At 40.8% G+C, this 17,947-nt stretch overlaps 1 protein-coding gene across 1 annotated transcript; it reads right to left on the bottom strand.

Moving 5' to 3' along the window:
* Nucleotides 1-13,150: 13,150 nt before the first annotated feature.
* Nucleotides 13,151-15,246, bottom strand: FIBIN (fin bud initiation factor homolog). The gene has a single exon (XM_055547702.1). It carries the CDS (start codon nucleotides 14,799-14,801, stop codon nucleotides 14,166-14,168), a length of 636 nt encoding a protein of 211 aa, XP_055403677.1. The 5' UTR covers nucleotides 14,802-15,246; the 3' UTR covers nucleotides 13,151-14,165.
* Between the last annotated feature and the right edge of the window lie 2,701 nt (nucleotides 15,247-17,947).

The raw sequence follows: 17,947 nt of genomic DNA, 5'->3' as shown, positions 1-17,947 counted from the left end.
TGATTCTGTGATGTCCTGGCCTTGATACCTTGAGCTTATGTGACCCGGAATAAATTTCTTCACTTGTTTATGCTTCAGATTCTCCATTTGTGAAGATTGTTTCTATCTCTGATATTCTCAGATTATGTAGCTCTCAGACCAAAACTATGATAGGGATGTAAATACAAGTACAGTTTTATTACTATTTTAGCCTGACAGAGGTTAACATAATGTTGAAATCTGGGGTTTCATAATCAGGTTGGTTGGCTCAGTCCTGAAAGCTTGAGCCTGAAGTCAAGGTCTTCTTCTGCCAATCTTCTCTAACATTTCTTTCTCACTTAAATCTAAAGTTTGTTTTATGTAGCTCAGTGTATATGCAGATGACACCACCCTTATGGCAGAAAGTGAAGAGGAACTCAAAAGCCTCTTGATGAAAGTGAAAGAGGAGAGTGAAAAAGTTGGCTTAAAGCTCAACATTCAGAAAACGAAGATCATGGCATCCGGTCCCATCAGTTCATGGGAAATAGATGGGGAAACAGTGGAAACAGTGTCAGACTTTATTTTCTTGGGCTCCAAAATCACTGCAGATGGTGATTGCAGCCATGAAATTAAAAGACGCTTACTCCTTGGAAGGAAAGTTATGACCAACCTAGATAGCATATTCAAAAGCAGAGACATTACTTTGCCAACAAAGGTCCGTCTAGTCAAGGCTATGGTTTTTCCTGTGGTCATGTATGGATGTGAGAGTTGGACTGTGAAGAAGGCTGAGCACCGAAGAATTGATGCTTTTCAACTGTGGTATTGGAGAAGACTCTTGAGAGTCCCTTGGACTGCAAGGAGATCCAACCAGTCCATTCTGAAGGAGATCAGCCCTGGGATTTCTTTGGAGAGAATGATGCTCAAGCTGAAACTCCAGTACTTTGGCCACCTCATGCGAAGAGTTGACTCATTGGAAAAGACTCTGATGCTGGGAGGGATTGGGGGTGGGAGGAGAAGGGGACGACAGAGGATGAGATGGCTGGATGTCATCACTGACTCGATGGACATGAGTTTGGGTGAACTCCGGGAGTTGGTGATGGACAGGGAGGCCTGGTGTGCTGCGATTCATGGGGTCGCGAAGAGTCGGACATGACCGAGCGACTGAATTGAACTGAACTGTATCACTGAGGAAGAACTGTCTCCAAATACTCCTGAACTCTTGATTTAAAGACTGCCTGATCCCTTCACAGTTAGCACTTCTGTAGAGGGTAGGATGGGCCAGATCAGGAGAGGCTGGTAGCCAGAGAGAGGACTCTGGCAAAAGTGCAGATCAGGGAGGAGGCCAGAAGAAGGGTTGGCATAGGCATCTGGTGATACTCTAGAAAGGTCATGGAACAGTTTACAGGCAAGACTTGTGAAGGACTGTTGCAAAGTTTACCTGTGTTAAATAAATGTGATACACTCAAAATAGTGTGCTAGGTATATAATAAGTGTAAAAACATTGTCTATTGCTTTATTTCTATTATTATCATTATTATTACAACTATTATGCTCTAAATCTAGTAAAACAATCGCACATAGTAGGTATTCAACAAATGTTTGTTGAATGACAGAAAAATGAGTGAATAAGCCCTTTGAAAAATAGTGAATGGTAAGCAAAGTGGTGGCTTCATGTTTTGGTTATGGTCATATTTTTACAGAGGAAATGGGAGAACCCTGCAAAGCCAAATATCCTGTTAATATTATGTCATGATTGTGAACTGTCAGCCCAGATTTTTCACTGTGATTCTTTTTATGGCAAAATTCTTGGAAATTAGAGAGGCTATGGAAAATGTGATTATGGGATAAGTATTTATCATTAGTATGGCCTTTGCCAATTTCTAGGCCTGAATGAGTTTTTGTTTGAGCCAAACAGTTAAAAATTGTTCTATTTCCGAAGTTTCCCAAGTGAACACAATGCCTCTAATTAGAAACAAAATGCTGCTTATTTATTTCTTATATTCATTGCTAAGTATATGCACAGATTAGTGTTCACTGGGCCAAACTATCTGCTTTTACACTGAACAGGGTGAAGATCCAAGTCTTCTCTGAGCCTGTGCTGCAAGGCTCACCACGCCCTCTCCTGAATCTTGTGCATCTGAGCCAGCGCCTCTTCCTTTGCAGTCCAGGTAGAGACTGCACAGGGGAGAAGCAGGCAAGGTAGAGAACTACTCAGTGCAGAAATTTACACTTCAGGAGGTCTATCAAACTACATGCAAATGTCTCCAAGTCCTCTTAGTGAAGCCCGCATATGTCTGAGCTGACACAAGGTTTGGATCCAATCTACCATCCCTGGCAAACTCATGACTTGGAGACATTAGAGCACTGCCAGGCAGTCAAGTTCAGGAAATCATACAGCCGGAGCATGGGGTTACATAAAGAAGAGCATACTGTCACCCTAATCCTTTCCATAGTGAGATCACCACAAATGAGTTCTGGCCTTAGTCTTATATGTCTGAAAACTGGACTTTTAAGGGTACCCAGGACCAAATATGTAGGTAGTGCTCAATAAATGGGCTTCTCAGGTAGCTCAGTGGTAAAGAATCTACCTGCCATGGCAGGAGACAAAAGAGATGTGGGTTCAACCCCTCTGTTAGGAAGATCCCCTGGAGGAGAAAATGGCAAACTACTCTAGTATTTTTTGCCTGGAAAATGCCATGGACATAGGAACCTGGTGGGCTACAGTCCATGGGGTTGCAAAGAGTTGGACACAACTGAGCCACTGAGAGTGCACATTCAATAAATATTAGGAATTACTATTCTTATTCTCTCTCACTTCGTAGCCCTGTTGCCAAGCTTTGAGAGCTCTTTTATCGTAGCTGCCCATGTATCGCAATCCCTGAGTTTCTTTCATGTGCATCACCCCCACACTCAAGGCAGAAAGCAAAAGCACTGTTAACATTTGAAAAGGAAGGGTAAGCAAGTTACTAACTGTTATTTCCTGTTGTAGCTTTCATTCTCTTGGCCCAAATGAGGAGTGTTTGTGAAATAAACACATATGTGCATAGGAATTTCTCTTATATGAATGAAAACAAACATGGGTATGGCTTCTGAGATGCCTAGAATGGGGAGGTCAGTACGTATGACACACACATACAACATCTAAGGCTTATTTGAAATACATCTTTTTCATTTTAACCTAAGAATACACAAGGTGTCCCTTTTTTTTTTTTATTGGAGTATAGTTGCTTTACAATGTTTTGTTAATTTCTGCTGTACAGCAAAGTAAATCAGCTATCAGGTCAGTTCAGTAGCTCAGTCATGTCAAACTCTCTGTGACCCCATGGACTGCAGCACACCAGGCTTCCCTGTCCATCACCAACTCCTGGAGCCTACTCAAACTCCTGTCCACCGCATTGGTGATGTCATCCAGCCATCTCGTTCTCTGTCATCCCCTTCTCCTGCCACCTTCAATCTTTCCCAGCATCAGGATCTTTTCCAATGAGTTGGTTCTTCGAATCAGGTGGCTGAAGTATTGGAGTTTCAGCTTCAGCATCAGTCCTTCCAATGAATATTCAGGACTGATTTCCTTTAGGATTGACTGGTTTGATCTCCTTGAAGTTCAAAGGACTCTCAAGAGTCTTCTCCAACACCACAGTTCAAAAGCATCAATTCTTCAGCACCAAGCTTTCTTTATAGTCCAACTCTCATATCCATACATGACTACTGGAAAAACCATAGGTTTGACTAGCTGGACTTTTGCTGGCAAAGTAATGTCTCTGCTCTTTAATGTGCTGTCTAGGTTGGTCATAGTATTTCTTCCAAGGAGCAAGTCTCTTTTAATTTGATGGCTGCAGTCACCATCTGCAGTGATTTTGGAGCCCCCCAAAATAAAGCCTCTCAGTGTTTCCATTTTTTCCCCATCTATTTGCCATGAAGTGATGGGACCAGATGCCATGATCTTAGTTTTCTGAATGTTAAGTTTTAAGCCAACTTTTTCCTCTCCTCTTTCACTTTCATCAAGAGGCTCTATTTTTTCTTTGCTTTCTGCCATCAGGGTGGTGTCATCTGTGCATCTGAGGTTATTGATATTTCTCCCAGCAATCTTGATTCCAGCCTGTGCTTCATCCAGCCTGGAATTTCGCATGATGTACTCTGCATATAAGTTAAATAAGCAGGGTGACAATATACAGCCTTGCCATACTCCTTTCCTGATTTGGATCCAGTCTGTTGTTCTATGTCCAGTTCTAACTGTTGCTTCCTGACCTGCATACAGATTTCTCAGGAGACAGGTCAGGTGGCCTGGTCTTCCCATCTCTTGAAGAATTTTCCACAGTTTATTGTGATCCACACAGTCAAAGGCTTTGGCATAGTCAATAAAGCAGATGTTTTTCTGGAACTCTCTTGCTTTTTTAATGATCCAGCAGATGTTGGCAATTTGATCTCTGGTTCCTCTGCCTTTTCTAAATCCAGCTTGAACATCCTAAAAGATGACGCTGTGAAAGTGCTGCACTCAATATGCCAGCAAATCTGGAAAACTCAACAGTGGCCACAGGACTGGAAAAGGTCAGTTTTCATTCCAGTCCCAAAGAAAGGCAATGCCAAAGAATGTTCAAACTACTGCACAACTGCACTCATCTCACATGCTAGCGAAGTAATGCTCAAAATTCTCCAAGCCAGGTTTCAACAGTACTTTAATTGGCCATACGTATACATACATTGCCTCTCTTTTGTATTGCCTTCCCATTTAGGTCACCACAGAGCATTGAGTTCCCCCATACCACAGAGTAGAGTTCACTGTACTATATAGCCAGTTCTCATTAGTTATCTATTTTACATATAATAGTGTATATATGCCAATCCCGATATCTCAATTCATTCATCAACAGATGAATGGATAAAGAAGATGTAGGGACTTCCTGATAGTTCAGTTGGTAAATAAACCACCTGCAATGCAGGAGACCCTGGTTCAATTCCTGGGTTGGAAAGATCCACTGGACAAGGGATAGGCTACCCACTCCAGTATTCTTGGGCTTCCCTGGTGGCTCAGCTGCAAAAGAATCCTCCTGAAATGTGGGAGACCTGAGTTCAATCCCTGGATTGGAGAGATCCCCTGGAGAAGGGAACAGCTACCCACTCCAGTATTCTGGCTTGGAGAATTCCATGGACTATACAGTCCATGGGATTACAAAGAGTCGTACAACTGAGTGACTTTCACTCAGACTCAGATTCAGTGCATATATACAATGGAATATTACTCGGCCATAAAAAGGAATGAAACTGTACCATTTGCAGAGATGTGGATGGATCTAGAGACTGTCATATAGAGTGAAGTCAGAAAGAGAAAAGTAAATATTGCATATTAATGCATATATGTGGAATCTAGAAAAATGCTATACATGAACCTATTTGTAAAGGTATCCCTTTTAAAGGGGGATCTTTCATGAGCTTCTCATGGCAAGACTTACTTTTGCTCATATTATAGTAAGTCTTCTCCATACATTGGTTTATCAAATCCAAGAAGCCTGCAAACTACATGCCACAATTCCCACTGTACAGCAGAGGAAATTGAAGCTCCTAGAAGTTAAATGTTTTGCTTATGTTCTACAGCTACTAAATTGCAGAGTCATGATGTGAATCAGAATTCTGCCTCTACTTCCCATGCTCCTAATAACAAAAGGAGAGAGAGAGATGGAGAGCAAAGGAAGCAACAGGAACGAGCTTGGCTAAAGCCAGGGGGAGGGGAAACCAGGGCAGCAGATAACTGACACTTGAAGGGTAAGCAAAAATATACCTCAGAGCAGAGCGAGCCCACTAGGTTTTCTGCCCTTTATAATTTCATCTGTAGTGGAATCATGTGGAAAATGTTAGTGGTTGACTCAGTGGGACTGCCAGCAAAGGATACATTTTGAAAGTTGTGCAGAGCACCCGCATTTAGGGCTGAGCAAAGATCAAAGCAAAAAAAAAAAAAAGATGTTCAGGAAACACATTTCCTTAACTCCTGCAGGAGGAAACTTTTCACAACTGGAAAACGCAAGCCATCCCTGCCAGCCCCAAAGCATGGAGGCTTTAGCTCATTAATCACAGCTGTCAGGTTCCACTCTGTAAACAGCAAGCTATTGATATATAAAATGTCTTGTTTTTCGTGGAAAAGAAAAAAAGAAGATGGTCAAATGTACAAGCCATCCAAGTAAATGCTGTTCAAGTCAAAATAGGATGCTCTGTGCCCTTATCAAATACAAGGCAATGCAATATTCTGAGGTCATCCAAAAGCCTCAAGAGAAAAGAATCAGAGGAAGGCAGTGCTAAAATCAAGCCCAAAGTGGGAGGGAGAGAAAAAATGGAGTCAAGAGCCGGGAAATAGGACCAATGCTGAAGAAGTTCGCAAATAATGACACACATTCTTATGGGACAAAAACAATAATGAGACATATTGGGAGAATCAAGGTCAGTTCCTGCCATTTTTACCAAAACCACCTTGGACCAAGCTTTCTTCATCTGCCATCAGCATGACCTTGTAGCAACCAAGTGGCTTTCCTGCTTCCATTCTTACTGCCCTGTATATAATATCCCAACGCGGTCTTTTTGTGTAAATCAGATCATATCATTCTTCCCCTTAGACTTCCAAGTTCCAACTCTTTGTGACCCATGGACTGTACAGTCCATGGGATTCTCCAGGCCAGAATACTAGAGTGGGTAGCCTTTGCCTATTCCAGGGGATCTTCCCAACCCAGGGATCAAACTGGGCATCAAACTTCCCAACTTAGGCATTGCACACGGATTCTTTAGCAGCTGAGCCACAAGAGAAGCACAATTGAAATTTGAATACTATTTAAATGGAAATTTGATAATTGAAATGAATTATACCCAATATTATTAATATTTCAATAGTATATATATTATTAATTATTAATTAATAGTATTAATTAATACCTAAATATATCCTCTCCTTAGACTTCCAGTGCATTAAAATTATAATAATACTCAAACTTCCTAAGATAACCATTTAGTTCTTATATTACATAGCCTCAGTTCTCATCTCTGACCCAGTTTTTAATTTCCTCTGCTTTGCTCTGCTATAATTCCACTGGCTTCCTCCCTCCCCCTCCATCTTCTCAAATTTATAAAATTATCTCTGCTTGAAGGGTTTTGTAGGAATACTCTTTCCTGTAATATTTACATTCTTGGCCTTCTACTCAAAATCTAAGGCTCAGTTCAAATAACCTCTACTTACTCAGATCTTCCTTAGTCATCTTAACTAAAGTACTACATACAGTTCACTGTTTAACATTTATATGTATATATTGCATATATATGTATTTATTTTATTTATACATATATTTGCATTTAGTTTATTTATCTCTTCCCTCAACAAAGAGGTCCTAATGAAGTCATTATATTTGCATATGTAAATATAAGATCAAGAAGGGCACAGATTTTATCTGATTGCTGTATCCTCAATAGCACCAAATACATTGTAGGCATCCAATAAATGTATTTTGAGTGAATGAATAGATGAGTGAAAGGCAGTCCTGCAGGCTAAGTGGTGCCTGGATCAGGAGTTTTTATATCTGGATTCATCCTGACTGCATAACATTTCTGGCTATGAATACTGGGCTACCATTTCCAAATGCTGAACCACCATAACTTGTCCGGGGCAATTCAGCATCTATAACTTGGGTTAAGAGAGAATGTGCTAATACTTGTGAAAGTGCTTGGAAAACATCCTATTTAGCAAGAAGTAGGTGTTCTTAGGTAGAGAATCACAGGTGACACAAGTGTAAGGAGATACTTTGGTGTTGTTTAGTCACTAAATCGTGTCTGACTCTTTTGTGACCCCCATGGACTGTAGCCCGCCAGGCTCCTCTGTTCAAGGGACTTCCCAGGCAAGAATAATGGAGTGGGTTGCCATTTCCTTCTTCAGGGGTTCTTCCCCTTCTCCAATCTCTTCCCAGGGATTGAACCCACATCTCCTGCAATAGCAGGCGGATTCTTTACCAATGAGCCTCCAGGGAAGCCCCAGGGAGATACTTGGCCCAGCATAAAATCAAGCAGAGAAAGAAGTTTTTTGAGAAAATTGGGTTTGCCTTTTTCAATTAAGGAAATCATAAAAGGAAAATGTTCATTTCACAGACCACATGTCATAGATCCTGGAAGAGGCTGAGAGTTAAGAAGTCATGTGTCCAGTCTCCTGCCTCCAGAAAGGAAAAGCCTCATTAGTGGTTAGGATGGCAGCAGAGGAGTCAGATTGCCTGCGTTTGAATCTTGACTCCACTCCTGTCTAGCTGTAAGACCTTAACCTCTTGGTGCCTCAGTGTCGTTATCCAGAAAGTTCAGAAACTATAACATTCACCTGAAATGTTATATAAAATAATGCATGGAAAACACTTTGAGCTGTGCTTGTTCAATTATCTTCATTTTGCAAACAAAGAGACTGAATTTCAGGACATTTAAGGGACTTCTTCAAAGGTACACAACTAACACACAATGGGGCTGGACGTGAGTCCAAAACTTCTACCTCCCAAGTACTGTGGACAGATTGAAATATTTTAAAAGCATTTATGCAATTGAGCATATTTAACACCTGAACTAGACATTGGCCACAAAGTAATGTATTATTATGATATCATTTTTTTCTAAAACTCTACCTAGATAGATGTGAAAAATACTAAAAGAATGCAAACCAAAATGCAAATATTGGGTGTATGGAAGGGGGAGTTTGAGAATTATAAACAATCCTATTTTCTTTGTGTTTGCTGTTTGCCCTGCTATTAGAATGCAGCAGGTATGGCCTATATAACTAGAAAAAAAGTTATTTAAAAAGCAAAGCAATAATAATAATAACATAAATTATTAAATAAAATTAACAAAGTAAATTAAATAAAATTAATTTAAATTAAATCAAATTAAATAAAAATAGCATATCTCTTGAATGTGTGATTATATAAAATTCTTATCTTATTTACACTGTTTTACATTTTCCAGACTATTCTAGTTTAGACTTTCATTGAGCTTTCACAGAACCTTGTACATATGCCAATGCCCTGTGTGCCACACTCAAATTCTCTTTTAGGTGTCAGTTTCCTTAAATGTCTATATACAAGTTGTCCACCTTTATCTGCAGTTGATTGGTTTCCAGGGCCCTTGTGGATACTCAAATCCAGGGGTATCCAAGTCTCTTATATATAATGGCTTATTATTTGCATATAGCCTATGCACATTCTCCCATATACTTTAAATCATCTCTAAATTATTTATAATGTCTGCATGTGTGCTCAGTCATGTCTGACTCTTTGCGGCCCTATTGACTGTAGCCTACCAGGCTCCTCTATCCATGGAATTTTCCTGGCAAGAATGCTGGAGTGGCCTGGGGATCTTCCTGACCCAGGAATTGAACTCATGTCTCTTGTGTCTCCTGCATTGGCAGGTGGATTCTTTACCAGTAGTGTTACTGGCAGGAAATGCAAGCGATGTGTGTTCCATCCCTGGGTCAGGAAGATCCCCTGGAGTAGGAAGTGGCAACCCACTTCAGTATTATTTCCTGGAAAATTCCATGGACAGAAGAGCCTGGCGGGCTACGGTCCATGGGGTTGCAAAGAGTCGGACATAACTGAGCATACACTCACCTGCTATATTATTTATAATCTCTGCTACTGCTAAGTGACTTCAGTCGTGTCCGACTCTGTGCGACCCCATAGACGGCAGCCCACCAGGCTCCGCTGTCCCTGGGATTCTCCAGGCAAGAACACTGGAGTGGGTTGCCATTTCCTCTCTAATACAATGTAAATGCTATGGAAATAGTTGCCAGTGTATTACTTTTGCTTTTTCCTTCTTGGAACTTTTTGGAATTTTTTTTTTTTCATTTTGAATATTTTCACTCTGAGGTTGGTTGAATCCATGGATGTAGAACCCACAAACTCAGAAGGCTGAGTATACTATTTCTATCCTAGTTACCTCATATGGTTGCATTTTGACAATGTCTGATGAATAACATATCTTTGAGGATTCTGACTCTGGAAATAGTACTCCTAAGGACCACCCTGATTCCAAAATTACGAAGATGATTTGAAAAATCTCCTTCTCTATACTGGTGAATGATTGTTCCATATTTCTGTATTCTATTTCTTATTTTGTGTGTGTGTTTCCTTACATTAGCTTTATTTATTTATTTTTTAACTTTACAATATTGTATTGGTTTTGCCATACATCAACAAGACTTTATGTCTCCAGTTATTTTTCCTTTTATATTAAAACATTTATAAAGCACATTCAACATTCATATTTCACACTCAAGTATTCTTCTTTATCAAGAAGATTTTAATAACCATCCCCTGAAAAATATCCCAAGGAAATTCTAGCATACCTTTTGGGGACATTTCGTATCTTTAGTGGTTTTCATGGACACTTTTATTACTTGTTAAAATAGCTTATGATTGAAGTTTCAAGGCTTCTCTCAGAAACTTTTGAGTCTGTTTCCTTAGAAAAATTGTAAATGAGAGTTTAAAAGGCAATGAAAGTGCATAAACTATAGGAGAGCCTCTCCATGTGCCATGCATAGCACACCCACACCTGCCAGCTTCTCTGAGTGTGGTTTGGTTATTGCAGAGGCTAACATGACCTGGCGTCCTTTATTGGTAGACTCTATCTATGGAGCACCTCAAAGTAGGATAAGCTAGTGTCCACAAGGTCAAATTGGAAGTGTGAAGTTGAGTGGTATTGAACAATGCCTCAGAGAAGGTATCAATGAGAAATTCTGTTACCAGAGTCAGCTTCTGACTGACAGAACTTGGCATCTGAACTGCCTTAGGCTCTAGGCTGACTGACTTACAGAGGACACCATATGGAATAGACAAATTGTGGCCCTGGTGGACTCTTGCCCTTCATATTCTTCTTTTATTTGATCATATATTCCACTAGATAATCATCAGCTTAAGAAGTGAGAACATAGTGAAGTAAATAAGACATCACAGTTTTAACTTTGGAAAAATTACCTAGGCTTTCTGGGCCTCAGTTATAATCATAATAATAAACAGTGTAATAGCAGCAACTAACATTTACTGAGGATTCACTCTGTGTCAGGTACTATTCTAAGCTCTTGGCATATATTAATTCCTTTCATATAATATTTTCCTCACACAGTTTGTTGTCAGAATTAAGGGAGTACCCAAGCAAAGTTCTTAGCACAGGCCCTAACCAATAATGCTAAAATGAGTTCTCCAAAAAGCTAGCTATTTTGTTTAATGATAATAATAATAAATTCCTCCTACTCCAAATAAAACTCTAAGAGGTTTTTTAAGCTTTCAGTTAGATGGTGTCTCAACTCTTTGTAATATCTCAGTATTACAATCTAACTAGTGCCTGACACATATTGAGTGATCAACAAATATTTATTAAAGAAAGATTATCCTACATTGTATGAATGTTCTTATAAGTACATTCCTCAGGAAAGAAAGTACACAGTTTTATTCAGATTTTTAAGATATTTCATGATCTAAACAATAAGGCACCACTACTTAAAAAAAAAGAAAAAGAATTCTGTCACTGTGTAATAAAGTCTTAATAAGAATAACAAGGAAGCAGAGAGGGAAGATTTGTGTGGGGCTGGCTCCCTATCCTAATTTGTAAATTCTCTGTAATGCCAGCCTCTGTGTTGGTAGTCCAGGATGGCTTACTCTCCCCACCTGGAAATTTCTATTTGACCTCTGGGGTCATTTACATAAGACTCTGTGAGATTACTGGCTATATGTCTAGCCTTGAATGGATGAGTCAATGTTAAACAATTTAATTCTGGTTTTGTAGGAATCATAGAATGTCAGCACTGGAAAGAACTTCAGCCATCTTCTATTCTGAGGTTTTCAAATTTGTAGCAGATGCGTCACTACTTGCCTACTTGCACGCATGCAAGACATCTCTAATTGGGGACAGCAATCTTTGCAACTGTGTTATTTAAATCCTTTTTAATATACTATTATTCTATGTAGCCATTAACAATTGGTTGAACTGTGTTATTTAAATCCTTTTTAATATACTATTATTCTATGTAGCCATTAACAGTTGGTTGAAATTAGCATCATGAGGAAAGCAGTTTTCCATCCATGTCATGACTCTAATATCCTCCTATTACAGCTGGGAAAACTGAGAAGATGACATTTAATACATCTGGGGATTAAAGGTGATCACCCTGAAGTGAGTGATATGATGCTTTGAGATAGCAAGGGTTGTGACCATAAACTACAATCATTTGAGTACTGAATATAATCTCTTTTGCCTTTGCTGTTATCTTTTTTTCTCATCTTTCATAGAATAAAGACTAAAACTCTCTTAAAAAATCATTTACCTATTTCTCACATACCCTTGGTGGTTAAAAGCAGAGCCTTGGGTGATGAAAAGAAATAATAAATGATTGTATGAAGTATTGTTCCATATTTTGTTCATTTTTATTTTAAACAATGAAATAGTTATGCAAAGCCACAGGCCTCAGGTCACTCTATCTCATTTCTCAGCATCCTTGAAAAAAGCATTGTGGGAAAATCCCATACTTAAATCTAGGAGACTTGGAGCTGTTGGAACTAACCGAGGGTTGGTCACCTTCTGAATCTCAGTTTCCCCGATTGTCATAGGAGGACATTGGACACTTCAGAGGAATAGAAAACTGGATTCCTCATGCATGGGAGAGAAAAGGAGACTTTTCATCCATGTTGAAAAGGAGATTATGAATACTTATTTCTTAGTGTGTGTGCGCCCGTGTGTGTGTGTGTGTGTGTGTGTGTAACTGTGCAGATATGCACATATTTAAGGCGAGGATGAAGACTGGCTGGGGAATGATATGAAATAAAGTGCATTTCCACTTTTAAAATTATTAATGAAATAATGTAGACCTGTCTTCAAAATTATCAAACATTACTGTAGTTCCTACAACTTAGAATGGAGCTCTCTCCCTCTGCATTCCAAGGGCGTATAAGCTCTGAGCCTCACCATAAACTTTTTTTCAGTTGATTCTATGCAAAAACACTAGAGAAAATTGGAGTTTTAGGCAGACCAGCAGAGATCAAGTTTTGACACAGTCTAGATTTTTTGTTTCCTTTTGAGGATGGTAAGGGTGGCCAGGGAAGGGAGGATTGCTAAATATGCAGCGATCCTCTGCCTGCTTTATCATATACTCTAAGTAAACTGGCTTAAATCCCAGTCTTTCTTTCCTTTTGCATTGGCTCCTCTTTGCAATATGAAAGTTATGAATATAAATTAGAAAATAAGCAAGTATTATATGAGAACATATTTATTGGCTGAATAATAAAACTTAGTTAAGGAGTTATGAGAATTAGAATTCCCTCTACTCGAAGTACAAATTTTCAATAAGCAAACAGAAGCAAAACCCCCAAATTAGAAAAAATACACTGGTAACCTAAATCCCAGGCTTTTGAAGGTGTGTCAAGACGATCTACCTACTTCTTTGTAATGGACTGCCATGCTGATGACACACGCATACAATGAGAGACATGGCAAATTGGCAGATCACAGGAGTTCATGACCACCGCAAAGGTTAGGCTTCTTACATGTGGCTCCTTTAACTTAAACACATACCCACAGAGGCACCACAGACATCTCCCTGCAAAAGATGATTTGCATATAGTTTCTAGCCAATAATCTTTTAAAAAACACCCCCAAAATCCAAAAGAAAAAAGAAGACAAAGAAAAACAAAACCGTGGAGACCATGGTTAATAAATAAGAAGGAAAAGGAGAAGAAACAAGCTTCCATCCTCTGGCAGGCATGCTGAGTAGCACCTCTGACCTCATCTGAAAAACAGGCAATGTTGACAGCTTTCAGAGCCCAGGAGAGAAGGCTGAAAGGAGCTGTGCACAAGCTCCCTGGGCATCTTCACTTAATCTCCAGGATGGGGAACTTTAATCAGTCCTTACTGCATAAACTGTGTCCTTTTAGATGTGGCTGAAACAGGTGCCTCTGCAGTCTATAAAGCCCTTCTAGGAAAGGCAGGAGGCATGGCTTTAAATTGTCCTTTCCAGGTGACAAATCAGTAACAATCACATAAATAGTGTACAAAACTAAAACCACTCAACTCTCACTTTTTTCCTTTTTCAGGAACATTCTCCGAGTGCAAATCAGGTTATAAAAAATAAGTATAAGGGGAAAGTTAGCCCTGTCTCTGTCCCCCATCCTCCACCAGGAGGACTGACTTGATGCCCTCTCCCGGGCAGTTTGCGCCTTCACCTACACTTTAAGATAATCGTTCTTCAGCCGACCTAGTCGGGTCCCATGGCTCCTGATGGTGAGGGCCAGCAGCTCATATTTGTCCCTGAGCCCCACGGAGATGTCCAGCGTTTCCTTCAGCAGGGACCTGGTGTGGACCAGCATCCCCAAGAAGTCCTCGTTGAGCCTGCTCTCTTGCCGGCTGTCTTGCTCCTGGCCCTGCTTAAACTTGCTTTCCAGCTCAGTGAGGGACTTGTCCGAATTGGAGTAGGCATCCCCGATCTGGTGGGACTCCCGCCGCAGGTACTTGCCATAGCTCTCCTCCCCGTCAAGGTCGTAGGAGATGCTCTTACTGATGCCCTCCAGCACGCGCCCCGCGTCCTCCACCTGGCGGCCCAACACGGTGAATTCCTCCCGTAGGGTGAGGCTTAGCAGAGTGCTGGCCGAGCTCCCCTCCCCCTGGGAGCAGCGCCTGTGGTCACTCACCCTGAAGAGCAGCTGGCACTTCTCGGGGTCGTCGTTCTCCTCGTAGTCCCCGTCCGGCACAAAGTAGTGGTGCAGGGTCCCATTGGACATCTCTGGGTAGAGAGGACCGTCGAAATAGCCCTGACACAGGTGGCAGAGAAAACTCATCCAGAGAAACTTCAGGAACACCATCCTGGATATTCAGGATGACCGGGGACCCCTGGAGAAGACTTTTCGCCCAGACGCAAGGAAGGGGAGGGGGTCCCCTTGGGAGTCAGTGCCTCCCTGCAACGGCGTCAGCCTCAGTCCCAGTCGCCTTGCTGCACCCTGACCCCCTCTCCCCAGCTGGCTTCATGTGGCTGCGCAGCAGAGCCTGGGTAGCAGACCCCGCAGCCAGCAGCCCAGGATGCACCCTCGCTCTGAGTTCCTGCGCTCGCTCTGGTGGTTGGAACTCAGCCGGCTGTTTCCTGGCGGGATGCCGGCACGATGGGGAACCCCTCCTCCAGGGTTCTGGCTGGATGCTGGCTGGCTCCGTTGCCCCACTCTGGCTCTCTGAGGTCCCTCTTGCTCCTTGGGAAATGGAGCCTGTAGCTGGAGAGAAAGGCTCTTGCCCTCTGATACTATTTCGACTCCTGGACTGGGTGGGAATGCGGAGATTTTCCTTTGGCTAATGATATCCCGAGGATCTTTCTGCTCTCAAATTACAGCTGGTTTCGTCACTTGGAAGCCAGGGAACAAGTTTGGAAAGAAACCTCTCACCAGGTCTCTGCTATTAAAGGTACAGGGTCTCTTTTTGCGGATTGGCAGGGAGACCCTGGAAAACAGTATTTAAACTGAAGAAACAAATGGGAAGAGGATTAACTGAATTCCCATAACAGAAAGGCTGTTTAACTATTAACTATTGGGAGGAAGGGTAATTACCCTAGAGAAATGCCCCGTCACAATTTTAAATAAGTGTCAGTTAGATTGGATTCTGTGAGTATGTCCTATTTTTATCACTAAAAAGTTTATGACTTTGAAGACAAATTTCCAATGTATGAAAGGCAGTTTTGTTTGTAAATGGTTAATTAAAATGTGCAATAACAATACTTTTTAAGAAACAAGAATATACAAAACTGATTAATATGTTGTTGCTAGTATGTATAGGAACAAAAGCTGAGAAATGGACTTTTGCCAGTTTAGCAAGTCAGTGGACAACTGAGATAATTGTTAAATTTCATGAAAGCCCATCCTTGCTAAGCTTCTTCCTTGCATCTTTAACCTAACACCTTTACAGCTATTGCCTCTTTTGGGACACTTAAAAATTTTTTTTAAAATAGGGGATTGGTACTGTTATCCTCATTTTCTGTATGGAGAACCCAAGGGATAGAAGATTAAACAAATTATTTATTGTCACAAAGATTACAGTTGAACCAGGCAGCACTCAGTAACTCACTGGGTCTTTTAATTTAAGGGGTGGGGGGTGGGGGGGGTGTTTGTTTCACCCAGCCACCTTAGTTTTTGATTTATGAATTGCTTAGCAAATTGCTATCCTTAAGGACATCTCATTTGTTCATCACACATCTATTGAACATTTATCGAACATTTATCATATGCCAGAATCTATTTTAGGTACTATAGAAAGAGCAGTGAGCAAAAATAAAGAGAAATCCTTGCCTTCCTGGAGCCCTACATTCTGGAACACAGAAAGAAAATTAACATAAACAAATAAGAGAGATTATATGTTGAACAGAGTTGTGAAGGAAAAGACAGGGAAAGAGTAGGAAGACAGGCAGCATCCCTGTTTCTATGGTTATGTCCTCTTTCTGCCTTGAAATGTAACTGAAACACCCATGTGATTTGCCTGTGTTTATACTTATCTTCCTCTCAAAGTCATAACCCACTGGTATCAGTACCACAAAGTCCTTCTTCCTGCCATCACGTTCAATGACCTACACCAACCTGGCTACACGATGAGAAGTCTGGTTAAGCAACTGGATATTTATCCATGTGATGTCATATGCATGGATTATGAGGAGCATATTGACCACACATTTTAATTTTTATCCAGATATCTGGCATCATGAAAACAGAGACCAAATGAGTTTCCTCAGTGTTTATGCTAACTAAAGACTATGACTTATTTTCAGTGTGTTTCAGCAGAAAACACCAACCGTCTCCAGTTGAGAGACTGGACTCTTGGACCCAAAAGCCATATTGCTTAATTTCGTTTCCCTTGGCACATTGACAAATGACAGCAGATGGATTCAAATGGATTCTTGGCTTGGACAAGAAAAGGAAGAGGAATTTATTCTGATTCACTTCACTTCTTGCACAATCTCTTCCCTGACTTACTAACCACTTAAACTAAATAAAACTATTTTAAGCACTTACTATACTTGTCCCCTACTATGTGCAGGGCACAGAGTTAGCTACAGATACACAGGGTCTGCAATAAAAAGTTCACACATATATACACAAAAGTGTTTGCTTTTTCCTGCAGTTTCCTCATTTAAAAGACAAACCCCATGTCACAAATTTGGAAGGAATGAATCTTTTTCATGCAAGTAGCTCAAAGTCCAATTTAATCAGACTAAAGGCAAAAGGAATTCCTTGACTTATTGAAAGTTTAAGCTTCAGTTCAGTTCAGTTCAGTCGCTCAGTTGTGTCTGACTCTTGTGACCTCATGGACCACAGCATGCCAGGCATTCCTGTCCATCACCAACTCCTTTAATTTACTCAAACTCATGTCCATTCCGTCGGTGATGCCATCCAACCATCTCATCCTCTGTCATGCCCTTCTCCTCCTGCTTTCAGTCTTTCCCAGCATCAGGGTCTTTTCAAATGAGTCAGCTCTTCACATTAGGTGGTCAAATTATTGGAGTTTTAGCTTCAACATCAGTCCTTCCAATGAACACTCAAGATTGATCTCCTTTAGGATGGACTGGTTGGATCTCCTTGCATTCCAAGAGACTCTCAAGAATCTTCTCCAACACCACAGTTCAAAAGCATCATTTCTTCAGCCCTCAGCTTTCTTTATAGTCCAACTCTCATATCCCTACATGACTGCTGGAAAAACCATAGCCTTGACTAGATGAACCTTTGCTGGCAAAGTAATGTCTCTGCTTTTTAATATGCTGTCTAGGTTGGTCATAACTTTCCTTCCAAGGAGTAAGCGTCTTTTAATTTCATGGCTGCAATCATCATCTGCAGTGATTTTGGAGCCCAGAAAAATGAGGTCTGTCACTGTTTCCACTGTTTCCCTGTTGAGGTCCTTTAATGGACCAGAACCTGGTGGTCCAGAGTTGACCAACAAGAAAATAAAGGAGAGAGAAAGAGGCTGATATTCCTTGATTTAC

The sequence above is a fragment of the Bubalus kerabau genome, chromosome 15, assembly GCF_029407905.1.
Source record: "Bubalus kerabau isolate K-KA32 ecotype Philippines breed swamp buffalo chromosome 15, PCC_UOA_SB_1v2, whole genome shotgun sequence".
NCBI lineage: Eukaryota > Metazoa > Chordata > Mammalia > Artiodactyla > Bovidae > Bubalus > Bubalus kerabau.
This window is presented reverse-complemented; position numbering and strand designations above follow the sequence as displayed.